The 16,910-nt window shown below is 44.7% G+C and overlaps 1 protein-coding gene across 1 annotated transcript in view; it reads right to left on the reverse strand.

Annotated features, from left to right (window-relative positions):
- Positions 1-7,108: 7,108 nt before the first annotated feature.
- The window catches only part of PDE8A (phosphodiesterase 8A), a 145,982-nt gene continuing 136,180 nt past the window's right edge, over positions 7,109-16,910 (reverse strand). The window contains exons 21-22 of the mRNA XM_059371509.1: positions 8,944-9,073; positions 7,109-8,474 (exon numbers count right to left, since the gene is read on the reverse strand). Of these exons, the coding sequence (XP_059227492.1) occupies positions 8,368-8,474; positions 8,944-9,073 (237 nt within the window). The 3' untranslated portion in view covers positions 7,109-8,367. The remainder of the gene's footprint in view (positions 8,475-8,943; positions 9,074-16,910) is intronic.

Consider the following 16,910-nt stretch of genomic DNA (forward strand, 5'->3'; position numbering starts at 1 on the left):
TTTTAGCCATTTTAATTATGTGTCTTGTTGTGGACCTCTTTGGTTTGGGCCTCTCTATGATTCCTGGACATGGATGTCGGTTTCCTTCCTTAGATTAAGGAATTTTTCAGCTATTATTTCTCGAAAAAAAAAAAAAAAAATTTCTGCCCCCATCTCTCTCTCCTTCTGGAATCCTTAAAATGCAAGTGTTATCAACCTTGATAGTGTCGCTAAGTTCCCTTAACCTATTCTCATTTTTTATTCTTTCTTCTCTTTGCTCTTTAGCTTGGTTGCTTTCCATTACTCTGTTCTCCAGGTTGCTGATCTGTTCTTTTGTGTCCTCTAATTGGCTGTTGATTCCTTCTAGTGTATTTTTAAATTTCAGTTATTAAATTCATCACCTCTGACTGGTTCTTAATATTTTCTCTCTTTGTTGAAGTTCTCGCTGAGTTTATCCACTCTTTTCTCAAGATCACTGAGTATCTTTACGACCATTGAATTCTTTATCAAGCCTGTTACTTATCTCCATTTTAATTAGCTCTTTTGCTGTGATTTGTCTTGTTCGTTCATTTGGGATAAGTTCTTTGACCTTCTCATTTTGTCTAACTCTCTAGGTCTCTTTCTGTGTATTAGGAAGGTCTCCTGGTCTTGAAAGTAGTGGCTTGTGTAGAAAAGATCCTGGGAGGCCTTAGAGTGTGATTGCTCTGGTGACCAGTGCTCTGGGGTGTCTCCTGCGTGGGCTGCGTGTGCCTTACTGCTCAGCCCAGCTGGCTCTGATTTGCTTTGCCTGCTGTGGGCGTGGTGTGCTGGGTTTGGTTCCTGTGCTGCTGAGAGACTCGAAGCTGCTGCGGGCTCATTGCTGGGTGGGGCAGCAGTCACACTAGCTCCGTGTCCTTAGCCTCTCTGCCTCGGTCGCGGGCACACCCAGCAGCAGGGCTTGCTCCCGGTGCAGCCAGGGAAGAGGCTTGGCTGCTCGACTTGCAGGCACTCTAGCGGGGGGGAGATTATTTCCCCTCCTTCCTAGAACAGGGGTCGCCCAGAAGGTCTGGTTCCTGCCAGGGCTGCCCGCAGGGTTCGGCAGCACAGGAGCTGCTTTGCAGGGGTGCCTGCAGAGGGCGGTGGGTGGGAGGGGGTGGCTTCCCAGGGGAACGTTGGAGTGGGGCACACAGTGCTGACAAGATAGATGGAGGGTGCTCACGTCGACGCCCACAAGCGTCTGGTTGTCTAGGCTGACAGAGGGGAAGGGAATGGTGTCTACCAGCTCTTTTGTTTCTGGAGAAATCTGAAGATCCCTGCCCCTCAGCACACGGTCTTAGTAAATCTGCCTCACGTGTGCTGCCCAGGGACTTCTCAAACTACTGTTTCTGTCCTGGGTCTCAGCCAAGTTCTGTATTATGCTGGCCCTTTAAGGCAAGGCTCAGTGTCCTGTTGCCCTCCAGCTCTCCTGGAGTTAAAGCCCTGTGGTTTTCAAAGCCAGAAGTCATGGGGACTCCTCTTCCCAGTGCCAGGGGTGGGGTCTGATCCTCTTGCTTCTCTGTGCTGGTGGTGTCCTTCCCATTTGTAGTTAGTCTCACGGGGGGTTTGCTTCCCAACTCTGCCGCTGCCTCTCCCCTTTTAAGGGTGACCTCTTCTCTGCGATTAACCGCAGAAGGTCTGAAACTCAGGGTTTCAGAGTTAGTTGTATATAGAGCTGTCACCTAGGTGTGTCTGAGCGATGTGGGAGCTCAGGATCCTCCTACATCATCTTCCTTAAATGGCCCACCCTGGTGTTTTGTTTACTTTTAAAGAATTTGCACATTATTTCTGATACTGACCGAGTCATCCCAACAACACTTATTGAATAAGTCCATCTCTCCTCCCGTGATGGGAGATCGCAGCTTGTATCACCTACTAAACACATGTGTGTGTTTGGGTCCCCTTTCTGGCTCCCTTCAGTTCCCTTTACTCGTCCAAAGTGGGGTCAGTGCGTCACTCCTTTTAAGTGGCAGCTTTTTAATGTGTGTCTCTATCTTGTCCTAATCCTCTCTGTGCTGTTCATATTCAGAATTTTCCTGACTTTGCTTCACATACTGTATGAACATTAGAATGATTTGGGTAGATTAAAAAGACTTTTTTTCAATTGGGAGTCATGCTCAATTCAGAGACAAGTTATGGGAGAAAAACATGACCTCTTTGCAAAGTTAATTCATCCTGAAAAGAGGGTGTGCCTTTTAGTTCTTTCAGATCTTTTGTATGTGTCAGGCGCACTATTTAAAATTCAAAAGGGACAGTGGACATACAAGGAGGAGCCTCCTGTCCCGCCATGTTCCCAAGCCACCAACACCTTCTCCCACAGGGAATCTCTGTGGTTTCTTGCATGTGCAGCTGAGATTTTAGGCTTATTTAACATTTAAACAATTCTAGGGTGCTCATTCCCTCCCCCTCCACTTTCTAGACACACACACACACACACACACACACACACACACACACACAATTTGTGTTGCGCCTCCACCCACACTTAACACATCTTCATAATCTTTTCCTATAAGGAACACAAAGAACCTTCTCATTTCTATCTGCAAAGTCCCCACTGTGGGAGCAAACCACCACATATTTACTTACTCTTCATCAATGGTAGACATTTAAGCTATTTCTAGCCTTTTACTGTTACATACAGGGCTGCTTTAAATAAATCTGTGTATGTGTCATTTCTCGTGTGTGTGAATGTATCTTAAGTTATGTCTGGAAGTAGAATTGCTAAGCCCCAGTACACACGGGTCTGTGACTCGCAGAGATTTGACAAAGTTGCCCTCGATGGAGGTCTTACCAATTTCTGCTCGTCTTGTCAGTGTCTGTGTCCACACGGCCTTGTGAACACATCGTGTTATCAAACTTTTTGTTCTTTACTAATCTTAAAGGTGAAAAATATCTCCAGTTGGTTCTAATTTGTATCAATGCCTATCAGGCTTAGCAAAAACTTTAAAGAAACTCTTATACTGCTGTTTTTCATGAATTTCCTGTTCATGTTTCTATTTTTTTCTACTGAATTTTTTCCTTATAGTAGAAGTCTCCAAACACAAGTATTGTGGAAGTAAGCTTTCTGTAAAACAAATCACACACCTTTCCCTTTTCTTTTGAATTACTGTGGTTGGTATATATAATATTTTAACTTTCATAGTTGACTTCATTGTTTTCATAGGGCTTTCCTGTTTTACACACTACTTAGATTTTCTCTATTTAAATATATTCTCCTAGCCACCTAAATTAGAAAATATCAACATATTAAAAAGTAGAGTAACGTATTTAAAAAATACTCATCACCAGATTTAATAAATGTTAATATGTTGTTGTCTGCTTTAGATATTTACTTTAAAAAACAAAATGAGGATAATTCCCTTTGAAGGTCTCCCCAGTACATGTGCCTCCGTTGCCCCCAAGAACCACTTTCAAGAAGTTGGCTGGGGTGTGGCCTTCTCGGTCAGATTGCTTAATTTTGAGAACAGAGAACCGCAACCCCCCCCCACCCCCCATCTAGTTGAAGCAGAAGGGACTTATCAATGGAAGGACTGAAGAAACAGAGTCTTGCTGAGTTTCCCAGAAAGTCTCCCTAAAGCCATGCTTCAGGGCTGGGCTGGGCTGGGCTGGGCTGTGAGGCCGGGTCCGCTGCTGGGGCCCCAGAGCCTTACAGTCCTGCGCCACAGTCAGAACTCCACCGCGGCCGGCCGCTGGTGCAGAGCGCCGTTCCTGACCTGCAAAACGTAGGCCTCCGTGTGCTTCTCTCCCTTCTGACTCCTTCTAAACTGAGAATCTCGCGCAATTGCATCTGACCGGTGATCCCAAGTTAGACACAGAAATGCAGGCGTGAGGGAGTTTGGCGGAAAAGCTTTTGGCTCTCTACCGTGTGTGGACACCAAGACCTTAGTGTAGCACAAGCTAACTCAGAGTATTTGTAAACTGCCCCCACATTTTAATGCTCCCACCATGACTTTTTCCATGAACAACAGTGTATTATCTTGGGTATTCAAAAAATTGAAGTGAATGGTGTCCTATTACAATGTAGCTTTTTCGTTCGATTTGATCTTAAGCTTTTTCCCAGTCGACATCCCTAGCTCTCCCTTATTCTTTTTAAGTGCTGCACACAGTATACGGATTCGTTACGTGTTAGTGTGCAGTCACTTACGGTAAAGTTGGCTGGCTTAAACAAAACATTTAATATCTCAAGTTCTGTGGGTACGATCCAAGTGTGGATCTTTAGCTGGGTTGTCGGGCTCGGGGTCTCTCCTGAGGCTGTCATCAAGGTGTCTCCTGGGCTGTGGTCCCATCCGAAGACCCAACTGTGGCAGAATCTGTTCCAACACTCGTGTGGTTGCTGGCAGCACGACTTCCCTTCCATCGCGGCTGTGGGCTGGAGGATACCCTCACTTCCTTGCTATGTGGACTTCTCCATGGAGCAGATCACAACAGAGTAGCTTGCCCCATTAGAGCAAGCAAAAAAGAACAAGAGAGTGTGCCCAAGATGGATATCACTGTCTGTAATGGGTTGAAGTATTCACCAAAATTCAGATCCCCTAGAATCCCAGGATGTGGCCTTATTTGGAAATAGAGTCTTTTAATCTCAGATTGTGAGATGAAATTTTTGAAATCAGAGTGGGCCCTAAATGACTGGTATTCTTCTGAGGAGAGGTCACACTGATACACAGAGGCCACATGAAAATGGAGGCAGAAATTGGAAGGAGGCATCTATGAGCCAAGGAATGCTGAGAATTGCTGGCAATTACCAAGAGCTAGGAGAAAGGCATGGGATGGTTCCCCCCTTAGAACCTACATAAGGAATCACCTTGTCAACTGCTTGATTGCAGATTTATGATCCCCAGAACTATGAGAAAACAACTTGCTGCTGTTTTAAGCTACCCATTTGTGGTCACATTTTAGGGCAGCCCTAGAAAAGTATTGTCTTTTGTTAGCCACATCTTAAAAGTGGCCCACCATCATTTTAATGTTATTGGTTAGAAGCAAACTACTAGATCCGTCCCGAAGTTGTAGATCCCAAGAGGCAGGGACCATGAGGAGAAAGTGTCTACAACAATACAGCACGGTCTGGGTATGACGTCATGATCTCATCCATTCTCCTACTAAGGACATTCAGATGGTTGCTACTTTTTCACTGTGATGAAGTCTGAGTGTGAAGATCCTTAAATATATCTTTTTGTGCACATGGGCAAATTTCTCTGGGATCTGGAAGTAAAATTGCCATTGAGAAACTTCAGTGGGTATTTCCAAATTGCTTTCTGTTGTGGTTCTTAACCTCCTACACAGAAGTTTGAAAGTTCGCATTTTCTCATTCCCTCATCAACACTTGACTTGTTATTGTCAGATGCTAAAAACTCGTTAATCGGAAGGGTCTAAAATACCTTGGTTTTTTGCCCTTATGGATTTCTAGGCATTCTTTCTATATTTTGCTTATGAATTTGTTGCTCCTATAGGTTCCCTCTCAACCCGTGGTACCACCAGTGCCGTGGATCTTTAGTCTAGTGTGATGTGGATGCTGCGTGCTTGTGCTTATTTCTGTCTCTGTCTTATTCACAGTTTATTTTTCCATTTATCTCTTACAGGTTGCGTTAGTTACATTTTCTTTTTTAGAAAGATTTGAGATCGTGTGAGAGAGCACGCAAGGCAGGGGGAGAGAGACTCTCAGGCAGACTCTGTGCTGAGCGCAGAGCCTGATACAGGGCTTGATCTCATGACCTGAGCCGAAACCGAGTCTGACGTTCAACCGACTGAGCCACCCAGATTTGCCCCGTTACATTTTATTTCTTCACTTAGCTTTCCTTTTAGTAATTTTTAAATCCCATATTCTTTTATTCCTTTGACAATTTCCCTTGACTTCCAGGTAATCATATTGAAAGTCTGTAATAAACATCTCTTTGGTCCTCCACAACACTTAACTTAGCCTGCTGCATACCTGCCCCTCCTGATTATACATCACTTTTATTTCGGCCCCACTCAACATGTTTACTTAGCCTTGCCCAGATGTTTACCAGTTTCTTTGTTTACTGTTGCTTTCATAACCCAGCTCTTTCTGGACTCGTTTGAGAGAAGTCTTTCAGCATTTCTTTCCATGGAGTCTGTTTACGAAGAGCTGCGTACATGTCTAAAATTGTCTGTACACTACCACCTCACTCTTGAGCAATAGTTTAGTTCAGTATGTGATTCTAGGCTGACAGTTTCCTTCCATACTTCGAAGAGGTTATTCCTAAGTCTTCTGGCCCTGGTGGCCAAGGAGTGACAGCAGTCTAACACTAGTTCCCTTGTAAGTGCTCCGTCTTTTCTCATGACTGTGAGGTTTTCCTCTTGGAGCTCCGCACTGTGTTGGGTAGATGGATTTTGCTTGTCCTACTTGGGGTTCAGAGCACCCTTTAAGTCTGAGGGACTCTCAGGCTTTCTTTAGTTAGTGCCTCTCCCACTGATCTAATTCAGATGTATTTTGAAGCATTTCACTTAACCTTCCGTATTTTAATTTTGCTTTAATTTAAAACCTCTGTGCTGCGTGGGTTGTAACTTCCAAGTCTTCCAGTGTGCTCCTTTGCTCTTCAGTTGTGGCTGGCCTTCTGGTAAATCTGTGCAGAACTTTTCTGTTTGTTTCAATGACTATATTCTTCCTTATCTAGAATGTCCATTAGGTTCTTCCTCAAATCTACCTATTTTTAAAACTACCTTGGTTTACCTTATGGTTTCTATTGCTGCTTTTCTCCCTTGAAACGCATCAAGCACACTCCTTTTAGTCTCTTTCAGGTCATGGTGGAGCTCGGGCGGTGTCGCACGCACTGCTCTCTCTACTTCCTGATGGTTGAGTTGCTCGGGGAAGTCATTCCCGGCACTTAGAGGGGAGGAGAGGGGAGGCCTCTCCCACCTCGGTCCCCAATTACCAACCTAGGTCAAATGTCTTCGCATGGGAAAAGCAGTCTGTAAAGGGACTTCTGAGGTGCCAGCCCCAGTAGCTTTGAATGGGAGCCAAGTGGTGAGAAGTTTTCAACATATTCATCTGTCCTTTTGTGACCCTGAAGAAGTCATTTAACGATTAATCTTCTCTGTAATATAAAGGTGTCTTATTTTAAGTATAATCAGACTCCAGAGAAAAGGCGACACATGATTTCTTAAAAACAAATAGTTTAATTTCATTTTTGTCGGGGGAAAAAATACAACTTTAAAATGAAACGACAAGCACTTTGACATTGTCATCCTGTGTCATTTTTTATGGTACTACACTTACTCAAAATGTGAAGATACAGAACCTTTTATAAATTTCTGGAATCAAAGACTCCCACTTCAGATGAAAACAGATTGGTATAAAATGTCAGTTCACTAAATACTCCATTTTTGTTCTTTCATAGGGAATATCTTGTAGAAATGTACTATAAAATAAGGCAGATTTATGGGAATTCAATTATAAAATTTTAGGGAAAAAGTGTTAGGTCTTAATTTCACTGACTTTGGGGAGTCACCTGCAAAGCCCATCAGATGACCAGAGAGTCCCAGGGCTCTGCTTTCTGTACGGAGGAGCTGCTCTCCTCGAGGGCTTCAGACTCAGGCTCTCCCCCAAGACCGCTTTTCCCAGTGAGCATCAATCAAAAGAGTCTAACATACACAAATATTTCTGTAGTGCAGTAAAAAGGTGTCATTTTATAGTTTTAATTTGCATTATGAAAATAAGTCTGTACACCAAGTAATACATATTTAATGAATATGAATCATGTAAATTTGGTCATGGCGTTTAACGTTGGCTTTGGCTTTGAAGTATTTCAGAATTCATAGAAAATATTGAACTTCTAATAAAATAAATAAAACATTTTAATAACTGATATTAATCAACTTCAAAATTTCTTTGTACTTAATAATCAACTTCAAAATTTCTTCTGTGTTTTTCAGTTGCTGCTCAGTGTGCGAGCGCAGTCACCTTCAGTAGTGTTCCCGGCCGGCAACTGCACCTTCTCGCCGCGGGGAGGGCCTCAAGCTCCGAGCGAGCGCCGGGCGCGGCTTTTAAGTGCTGGAGGCGGGTGGAGACAGGGTCTGCAACAGGACATCTCCGTCAGCGGCAGCAAACCCCTCCCCGTCCTTTGGAGAGGGTCCCTCTGAGCTCGCGGGGAGCAAAGTCCGCGCTGGCCGGCTCTCCTGGCACTGTCCGAAGAGCCCCTGCTGCAGGCCCCACAGGGCGGACCGGGTCGCACTTGGTGGCAGCGGCACTGCTTGGTGGCTGCAGAAGGTCGCCGACGGCCCCAGGTGCTCTCACGGGCTCTGCAGACCTGGCACTGTTCGGCCTAATACGGCAAGGGCCCGGGGCCTCCGGCTGCCTCAGGAATTCCGAACGAGCCGAGGGCCAAAGCTCCGGGGCCCGGGCGGTGCTGCGTGCTATTCAGGGGGCGGCCGGAGGCTCCGCAGCTTCATTTCATCCAGTCCTTTCCAGTATTTAAAGTTGTTGTCAAGATGCTGCATTAACTCAGGCAGGTCTACAAAGGCTGGAGAAAAGGACAGGGATGGGGTCTCCTTCCCAGCCTCAGGGGACTTCGGGCTAAGGGGCAGGGGGCAGCGGGCAGGTGCATCACCTCTGCCCAGCCGCTCCACCCACACCCGGAGGTGACAGCTCCGGCAGGGGCCCCAGAGGGGATGGAATCTGCTGAAGCCTTTCATCAGCTCCCGGGGGCTGGGGGGGGGGGCGGTTAGGAAGGCAGCGGAACCCCAGACCCATGGCCCTGTCAGTCTCTCCGGACCCCCGCTCTGGTCCACCCCCCCACCTCCCCCGCCCTCGCGGGGCTGCTGCCCTGAGCAGGGGAGGGGTGGGAGGAGCACCCAGGCCTCCGGGGTCCTCGGAGAAGGCACGGTTCTCCTCCTCCGTCCTCCTGAGAGTCTAAGCCCCACACCCATTCCGGGGCCAGCCGCGCCCTGGGCCCATGCGCCTGTGGAAGGCGCCAGCCGCGGAGCTCTTACCGTCCCAAGCATCAAACATGTCCGTGATGAAGTAGTCGATGAAGGAGATCTGGGACTTGGGGATGCTGCAGGTGTTTCTGTCAAAAACCGGCATCACCACGGGCAAGTCTTGCCGCTTCTCCTCATCCGTCTGGAAAGCAGAAAACGCCCGAATTAGGAGACTCCAGGGTCTGGCTCCGCTCCCTCAGGAGTGGCCCCAGAGCTCGTGGGGAGCAGGGACCGGGGCTCGAGCCAGAGAGCAGGGGTCCCAGAGCGGGAGCCTGCGGCCAGCAGTTCCCTTGCCCAGCTCTTCTTCCCGCCCCCGGGAAGCTCCTCGCCCAAGCGGCTCCGTGAGCCCCAGAGCCCGGTGCAGCAGGTGCATACGGGGTGGGGGAGGGGCGCACACAGGCCGCCTCCCCGGCTCTGTGCAGCCGGAGCCAGGCCCACGGTGCTGGGAAAGAAGCCGCCCTCGCAAAGAAGGATCGAGGGGCTGCTGCTCTCCTCAGGTCCATTGTTTTATTTGAAAAAGTTCTGAACCCCCCGAGGACCCCTAAGGGAAGAAACAACTCAGATGAGCACGTTTGTGTGCGTCAGACTCTTGCAGACCATCTTTAGGATTCCAGAGATTTGCAAAAAAATGAAAATAAACCTGCCTTTCTCCCCAAGATCTTAATTTTATCCTGAAAGAGAGAAGGGAGCTCCTTTTCTGAACGAAGGTCTTGCTTTCACCACAGCGTCCTGGAGAAAATGGTGAGGGGATGTCCGTGGGGACACAGGACGGCTTCCTGGAGCCCCTGAAGGTCCCCGGTCACATGAGGGGCAGGGGACGCGAGGGTAAGTAGGGCGGGCACCGGCTCGGTGGGCCACCCAAAAGGAACCGTGAGGCGGGTGGTGACCGAAGGCACTGGGGTCCCGGGGAGCCAGGCTCTGGCACCAGATCATCCTAACCGACCATCTGAGCAGCTCGCCGGGCTGGGGGTGCAGGTGGCCCGGGGCAGGCGAGGAAGGAGAGCACGGGGGAGAGACATCAGGGGGGCGTGGGAAGGGGCTTGGTCAGGCTGGGGCAGGGGCTGGGCTTGGGGGCAGGGCTGTTCCAGGCAGAGGAGGCAGGTCCCAGGTTCAGCAAGACCAAAGGAAAACTCCTCTCAGGCCAGGGAGCTGGTCCCCACCCCCTGCCACTGTTTTTTTTTTTTTTTTTTCTTAAAGATTTTATTTATTTGACAGAAAAATCACAAGTAGGCAGAGAGGCAGACAGAGAGAGAGGGAGAAGCAGGCTCCCTGCTGAGCAGAGAGCCCGATGCGGGGCTCGATCCCAGGACCCTGGGATCATGACCGGAGCTGAAGGCAGAGGCTTAACCCACTGAGCCACCCTGGTGCCCCGCCCCTGCCACTCTTACCCTCGGAACCGGTCCCAGGCCCCGGTCTGCTCCCCAGAAGTTGCTGATTTTAAAACAACCATCCTACATCTGCTCAAAGAGCTAAAGGAAACCAAGACAAAGGACTAAAGGAAATTAGGAAAATGATGTGTGAGCCGCATAAGAACAGCAACAAAGAGAAAGAAGTTATAAAAAGCACCTAAACACATTCTGGAAGCTAAAAAATGCAAAGATTTGAAAAATCCATGGGAGCGATCCACCAGCAGCTGTGGGGGGCGTGGGAACAGCGTCAAGTCGGAAGACAGCGCATTTGAAGTTCCTGAGTGTGAGGAGGAGAAGCAAAAAGACATGAAGAGGAGTGACAAGAGTCTGAGGGACTTACGGGACATATCAAATGGATTGATACCTGCATTATCAGAGTTCGGCCAAGACAGTCGCAGCAGCGGCCATCAGAAGCGACAGCCCCAAACTGCCACCACGGGAGGGAAGGCCTACACCTGTGACACCAAGAAGCCAGACAACTCCAGATAAAAGCCCGAAGAACCTCATCGCTACACGTTACAGCCGAACTGTGAGCCAGAAACAAAGAATCTTAACAGCAGCAAGAGAAAAATGACTTGTTACGAGAAATTCTCCGTAAGATGCTGAGCCGACTTCTCAGGAGAAGCCTGGGACGCCTGTAGGCAGGGAAGAAATGATGTGAAGCAGACAGAGCTGTCATCAACTGAGCATTCTTTATCTGGCAAAGCTGTTCTTCAAAAACGAGATGGAAGTGCAGGCGCTCCTAGATAGCAAGTGGAGAGGACGGATTAGTACTGGGTCTGGCTTACAGAAAATGCTGGAGGGAGTGAAGAAGCTGGACAGTAACTCTGGGTCCTGTGAAGGTCTAACAGGCTCCAGTAAAGGTAAACACATAGGCAAATGCACAAACATACAAAGCAATATTACTATAATTTTGGTTTGTAATTCCACTATTTTCTTTTTCATTCTCTTAAAAAGATTTTACTTACTTCTTAGAGTGTGAAAGGGAGAGAGCATGAGAGGGGAGAAGGTCAGAGGAAGAAGCCGACTCCCGGCTGAGCAGGAAGCCTGATGTGGGACTTGATCCCGGAACTCCAGGATCATGACCGGAGCTGAAGGCAGCTGCCCAACCAAGCCACCCAGGTGCGCCCCCGGTTAGACTATTTTTCTACAGGATTTAAAAGACATGCATAACAATCACCCTCATTAATGGATATGTAATATAGCAATATATCAACCTATGACATCAAAGTAGGGTGGGGGACAGATGTATAAGAGTTTGTATGTATGACTAAGTTGGTATCAATTTAAAATAAATTGCTTCACTTTAAGATATTCTATGTACCATGCTAACTGCAAAAATCCAGAATACTTACACATAGGAGGAAGTGAGGAAAGCAAAGGTGTCACTACAAACAAAATCAAACACAAGGGCAGGCAGTAATGGGGAACAGGAAAGACAAAAAAAGAAAAGAAAAGAAAACCAAAGAGCTTAAGACATCAAGAAAACAAATGGCAAAAGTCAGTCCTCCCCAATCAAAAGGCATAGCTGGCAGGAAGGACAAAAACCTGACCCAACTATATTCTGTCTACCAAAGGCTTTCTCTCCGATAAAGACACAGGTAGGTTGAAAGGATGGAAAAAGGTATTCCAAGAAAAAACCAATAGGGAACTGAGGAGTTATGCTGCTATCAGACAAAATAGATTTTTAAGTCTAAAACAGATTAAGATACTATGTATTGAAAAAACAGGTTAATTTACCAAGAAGATGCAACAATTGTAAGCCTATCTACACCAAACATCAGAGTCCAAACTACAGGAAGAAAACACGGATGGAGCTGGCTGGAGAAACAGACCCTCCTGTAATAATAGTTGAAGACTTCAATACCACGCATTTGACGATGGATATAACAGATCAATAAGGGATCGAGGACTTGAATAATACAAACCAATGGGACCTCCCATTAAGAGAACATTCATCTAGCAACAATTTGGATACGTAATTTTTCTCAAGCGTAAGTGGAACATTCTCCAAGATAAAATGTAGGTTCAGCCACAAAACAAACCCTAATAAATATTTTAAAGATTAGAATAATCTTTACAAAGATCAATCTTAATACAAAGTACTTATTCTACTTGGAATGCAACTGGAAATCAATAGGAAGTAACCTGGAAAATTCACAAATACGTGGGAATCAAATACTCTTAACCAAGGGGCCAAAGAAGAAATCACAAGGAAAATGGTAAAATACCTTGAGGCAAATGGAAATGAAAACACAACATCTAGAAAGTTATGGGATGAGATAAAAGTAGGGCTGACAGGGAAATTTATGGCTATAAGTACCTACATTAAAAAGAAAACTCTCAATTCAACAACTAATTTTACACCTTACTTGAAAAAGATTACACGAAACTCAAAGCCCACACAAGTAAAGAAATCACAGGCTAGAGCAGAGGTAAGTAAAACAGAGAAAAGAAAAACAAAATCAACAAAACCAAAAGCCAGGTCTCTCAAAAGATTATAACACAACTGAAAAATCTTTACTAGACAGACTAAGGGAAAAAAAAAGGTTCAAATCACTAAAATCAGAAGTAAAAGTGGGACAAAATAACAAGGGAAAGAAGGGGGACATAACTATCTATTTTACAGAAATAAAAGACTGTAAGGGGATACTGTAAATAATTGTACCGCAACAGAATGGATAACGTAGATGAAATTAACATTCTTCAAAACCTACAACCTTCTAAGACTCAATTATGAAGGAATGAGAAGCTGAGTAGATCTGTAACTAGTAAGGACATTCAACCCACTAATGAAAAACCTCCCAACAAAGGAAAACCCCGAACTAGATAGCTTCACTGGTGAATTCTACCAAACTCTTAAACAGAATTTAGACCAATCCTTCTTAAACTCTTCCAAAAAATTGAAGAGAAGAGGACACTTCCTAATTCAGCTGAGAAGGGGAGCGTTACCAGTACGAAAGCTTGGCAAAGGCACGGCAAGAAAACCACAGACCAGTATCTGATAGAACAATCCTCAGCAAGATCACACACAGAATCCAGCAGCACATGGAAGGATCATGCGCCGTGACTACATGCGGTAGAGCCCAGCAACGCGAGGACGCTCAGCATCTACAATCAGCTGAGGTGATACACCACGTTAGAACAGTGAAGGAAAACAAACACATGACCACTGAAAATGTTAAATCTTATGTGTGTTTTACCACATGCGTGCGCGCACACACACACCTCCTGCTAAACTGCTTCCAAGGAGGTTGTAGCATCTGTACACCTGTTACTGATGATGAATCCCAGGTGCCTCACATCCTTAGGAACTCGGTGTTGTCAGTCTTTGAAACTTCTGGACACTCTAGTGGGTGTAGTGGTTTTCCCTGTGGTTCTAGCATGTTTCCCTGATGACTTAATGATGTTCAGCACTTGTCATAAGCTTCTTGACTGTTCGTACATCTCCTTTTGTAACGTGTGTGTTAAAATACTTGGCCATTTTAAATGAGGTGGTTTGTCTTTTTATTAATGAGCGGTCATTTCTCATACATTCTGACTTAGCCGTTGGCCGGGACTTGTGGGTATTTTCCTACAGAGGCTTGCTGTGTGCAGATGAGCGCAGTTCCGGAGTTTTGATTCTCATTTCCCAAATTTTCTTTTTATGGTGGTGGTTTTTTGTAACTACAAAATATGTGTCCATTTCTAAATGACCAAATTAGGATAGTCTCCTGTGTTTTTCTTCAAAAGCTTGAGGTTTGAGGCTTTATATTTAGATCCACGATTCACGGTGAAACAATATTCCTCCGGTATGAGGTAGAAGTTGTGGTTCTTTTTTTTTTTTTAAAGATTTTATTTATTTATTTGAAAGACAGAGATCACAAGTAAGCAGAGAGGCAGGCAGAGAGAGAGAGAGGAGGAAGCAGGCTTCCTGCGGAGCAGGGAGCCCGATGCGGGGCTCGATCCCAGGACCCTGAGATCATGACCCGAGCCGAAGGCAGCAGCCCAAACCACTGAGCCACCCAGGCGCCCCAGTTGTGGTTCTTTTGTTGGGTAGAAATATCTACGTATTCCGATACCACTTGCTGAAAACCCTTTTCCTTTCCGCGCTGATTGTGTGGACGCGGTCCACTCCTGAGACCTCTATATTCTCCATCCATGTCCCTGACCTCCTTATGCGAGCACTGCACCGGCGTGATTTATTTTAAGTTCTAAAGACGAATAGTGTGAATTTTCCAACTTTTTTTCAAGTTTGCTTTGCTTTTTCAAGGTCCTTCTCCTTTCCATATAAATTCTGGAATCCATTTGTCAATTTCTACAAAAAAACCCAACAACCCAGAACTCCTAGCCGCCTCCCTCCCCCAACAACAAAACCACCCCGCTGGGATTTTGACTGTAACTGCACTGATGTACACATCAATTCGGAGAAAACTGTACCTTAACAGCAGTGAGCCTTGGAAGCCTTGCAAGTCCGGAGAACTGGTACACCTCTGCAGATGTTCAAGTGTTTCTTTAATCTCTCAGCAATATTTATGGTTTTCAGTGTAAAGGACTAGACTTCTTTTTATTAATTTGTTCCTGGATTTTTTTATAGCTATGTAAATAGGATTAGGTTTTTAATTTTCCAGTTGGTTTCGGCTAGTACAGAAATATTTTTTTTCACAATATAAAATATTGTATTTTTGTGTCTTAGGACCTTCTGTCTTAGGGCCTTGCTAACTAAAACCCTCGCGAATGCTATCATTTTGCACACGCCTTGGAGCTTTCCATATAAAAAACCATGTCATCTGCAAAGATGAAAAAAAATTATCTTCTTTGTACTTTTTTCCTCTTTATTGCAATGGCTAGGACAGCCAATTCCAAGGTTCAACAGTGGTGGTACCCTTCCCTTGTTTCCAGTCTTGAGAATGTATTCAATATTTTACCATTAAATATAATGTCAGATGGAAGTTTTTGTAGATGTCCCTTTAAAGTAAGTTCCCTTCTATTCCTGACTTGCTAAGTGTGTTTTTGATGAATGAATGTTGAATTTCATCAAATGGTTTTTCTGTAGCTACTGAAATAATCGTGTTTTTTCTCTTTTCTTTTAATTGGGGATGGGGATTATAATTCTTGATTTTTCTGATATTGAACTGACCTTGCATTCTTGGGGGAAAAAACCTCTAATTTATGATAAGATAGTATCTTTTTTATATACTATTCAATTAAGTATCTCTGCATCTATGTTCATGAAGACAATAGACTGTAATGTGCTCTGGTATTGTCTTTATCAGATTTAGATATCAGAATGATAATGGATTCATAAAATAAGTTGGGAAGTGTTTCTACTCCCTGTTTTTTTTTTTTTTTTTTAAGTAGATGTCACACCCAATGTGGGACTTGAACTCATGACTCTGAGGCTCGAGAGTTGCATGCTCTACTGAGTGAGATAGCCAGGTACCCTCACTGTCCCTGCCTCTGTATTTTGATACAATTTTATAAGACTGGTGCTATTTCTGCCTTAAATGTTTGATAGAATTCCTCAGTGAAACCATTTGGCCCTAAAATTTACTTTGTGGGAAAATCTTTCAGAATAAATTTTGATAAATAATTTAATACAGGACTTCTCAGGTGCTTGTTTTGTTGGTTTGGGTAAACTGTAGTTTTTAAGACATTAAGTTGTCAAATTTGTTGGTACCTTAAAAAACTATACTTCTAATATCTGTAAGATTTATTATGACAATACCTCTTTCATTACTAATATTGGTAATTAGTGTTCTTTTTTCTTGATAATTCTAGTTAGATATTGGAAAATTTTATTAATTTTCTCAATCAACTTTTGGCTGTGTTAATTTGTTTTCTCCATTTTCTCATTTTTTGCTCTTAAATATTATCTTTTATATATGCTTTGTTTTTTCTAGTTTCTTAAAGTGAAATCTAAGTCATTAACTTTAGGGTTTTTCTTCTCTATTTTCATTTTATTTTTGTCATCATTTTAAGTGTAGTTTTTTTTTTTTTTAAAGATTTTATTTATTTGACAGAGATCACAAGTAGGCAGAGAGGCAGACAGAGAGAAGGGGAAGCAGGCTCCCCGCTGAGCAGAAAGCCCAATGCGGGGCTCGATCCCAGGACCCTGGGATCATGACCTGAGCTGAAGGCAGAGGCTTAACCCACTGGGCCACCCAGGCGCCCCTTAAGTGTAGTTTTTAATCCTCAACCCCCTATTTCCCCCACCCGCCTCCCCTTTGCTAACCATCAGTTTGTTCTTTATAGTCAAGTGTCTGTTTCTTGGTTTGTCTCTTACTCTTTTTTATCCCTCTGCTCATTCGTTTCTTAAATTCCACATATGAGTGAGATATATGATATCTGTCTTCATCTGGCCGGCTTATTTCACTCAGCACTATACTCTCTAGCTCTTTCCATACTGTTGCAAATGGTAAGATTTCATTTTTTATGGCTGAGTAATATTCCATCGTGTACAGCACATCTTTATCCAGGTCCGTCGACCGACACCCAAGCTGCTTCCATCGTTCGGCTACTGTAGAGAATGCTGCTACAAACACAGAGGTGCAAGTATCCTTTTAAATCAGCGTTTTTGTGTTTTAAGGG

The sequence above is a fragment of the Mustela nigripes genome, chromosome 13 (genome assembly GCF_022355385.1).
Source record: "Mustela nigripes isolate SB6536 chromosome 13, MUSNIG.SB6536, whole genome shotgun sequence".
Taxonomy (NCBI): Eukaryota; Metazoa; Chordata; class Mammalia; order Carnivora; family Mustelidae; genus Mustela; species Mustela nigripes.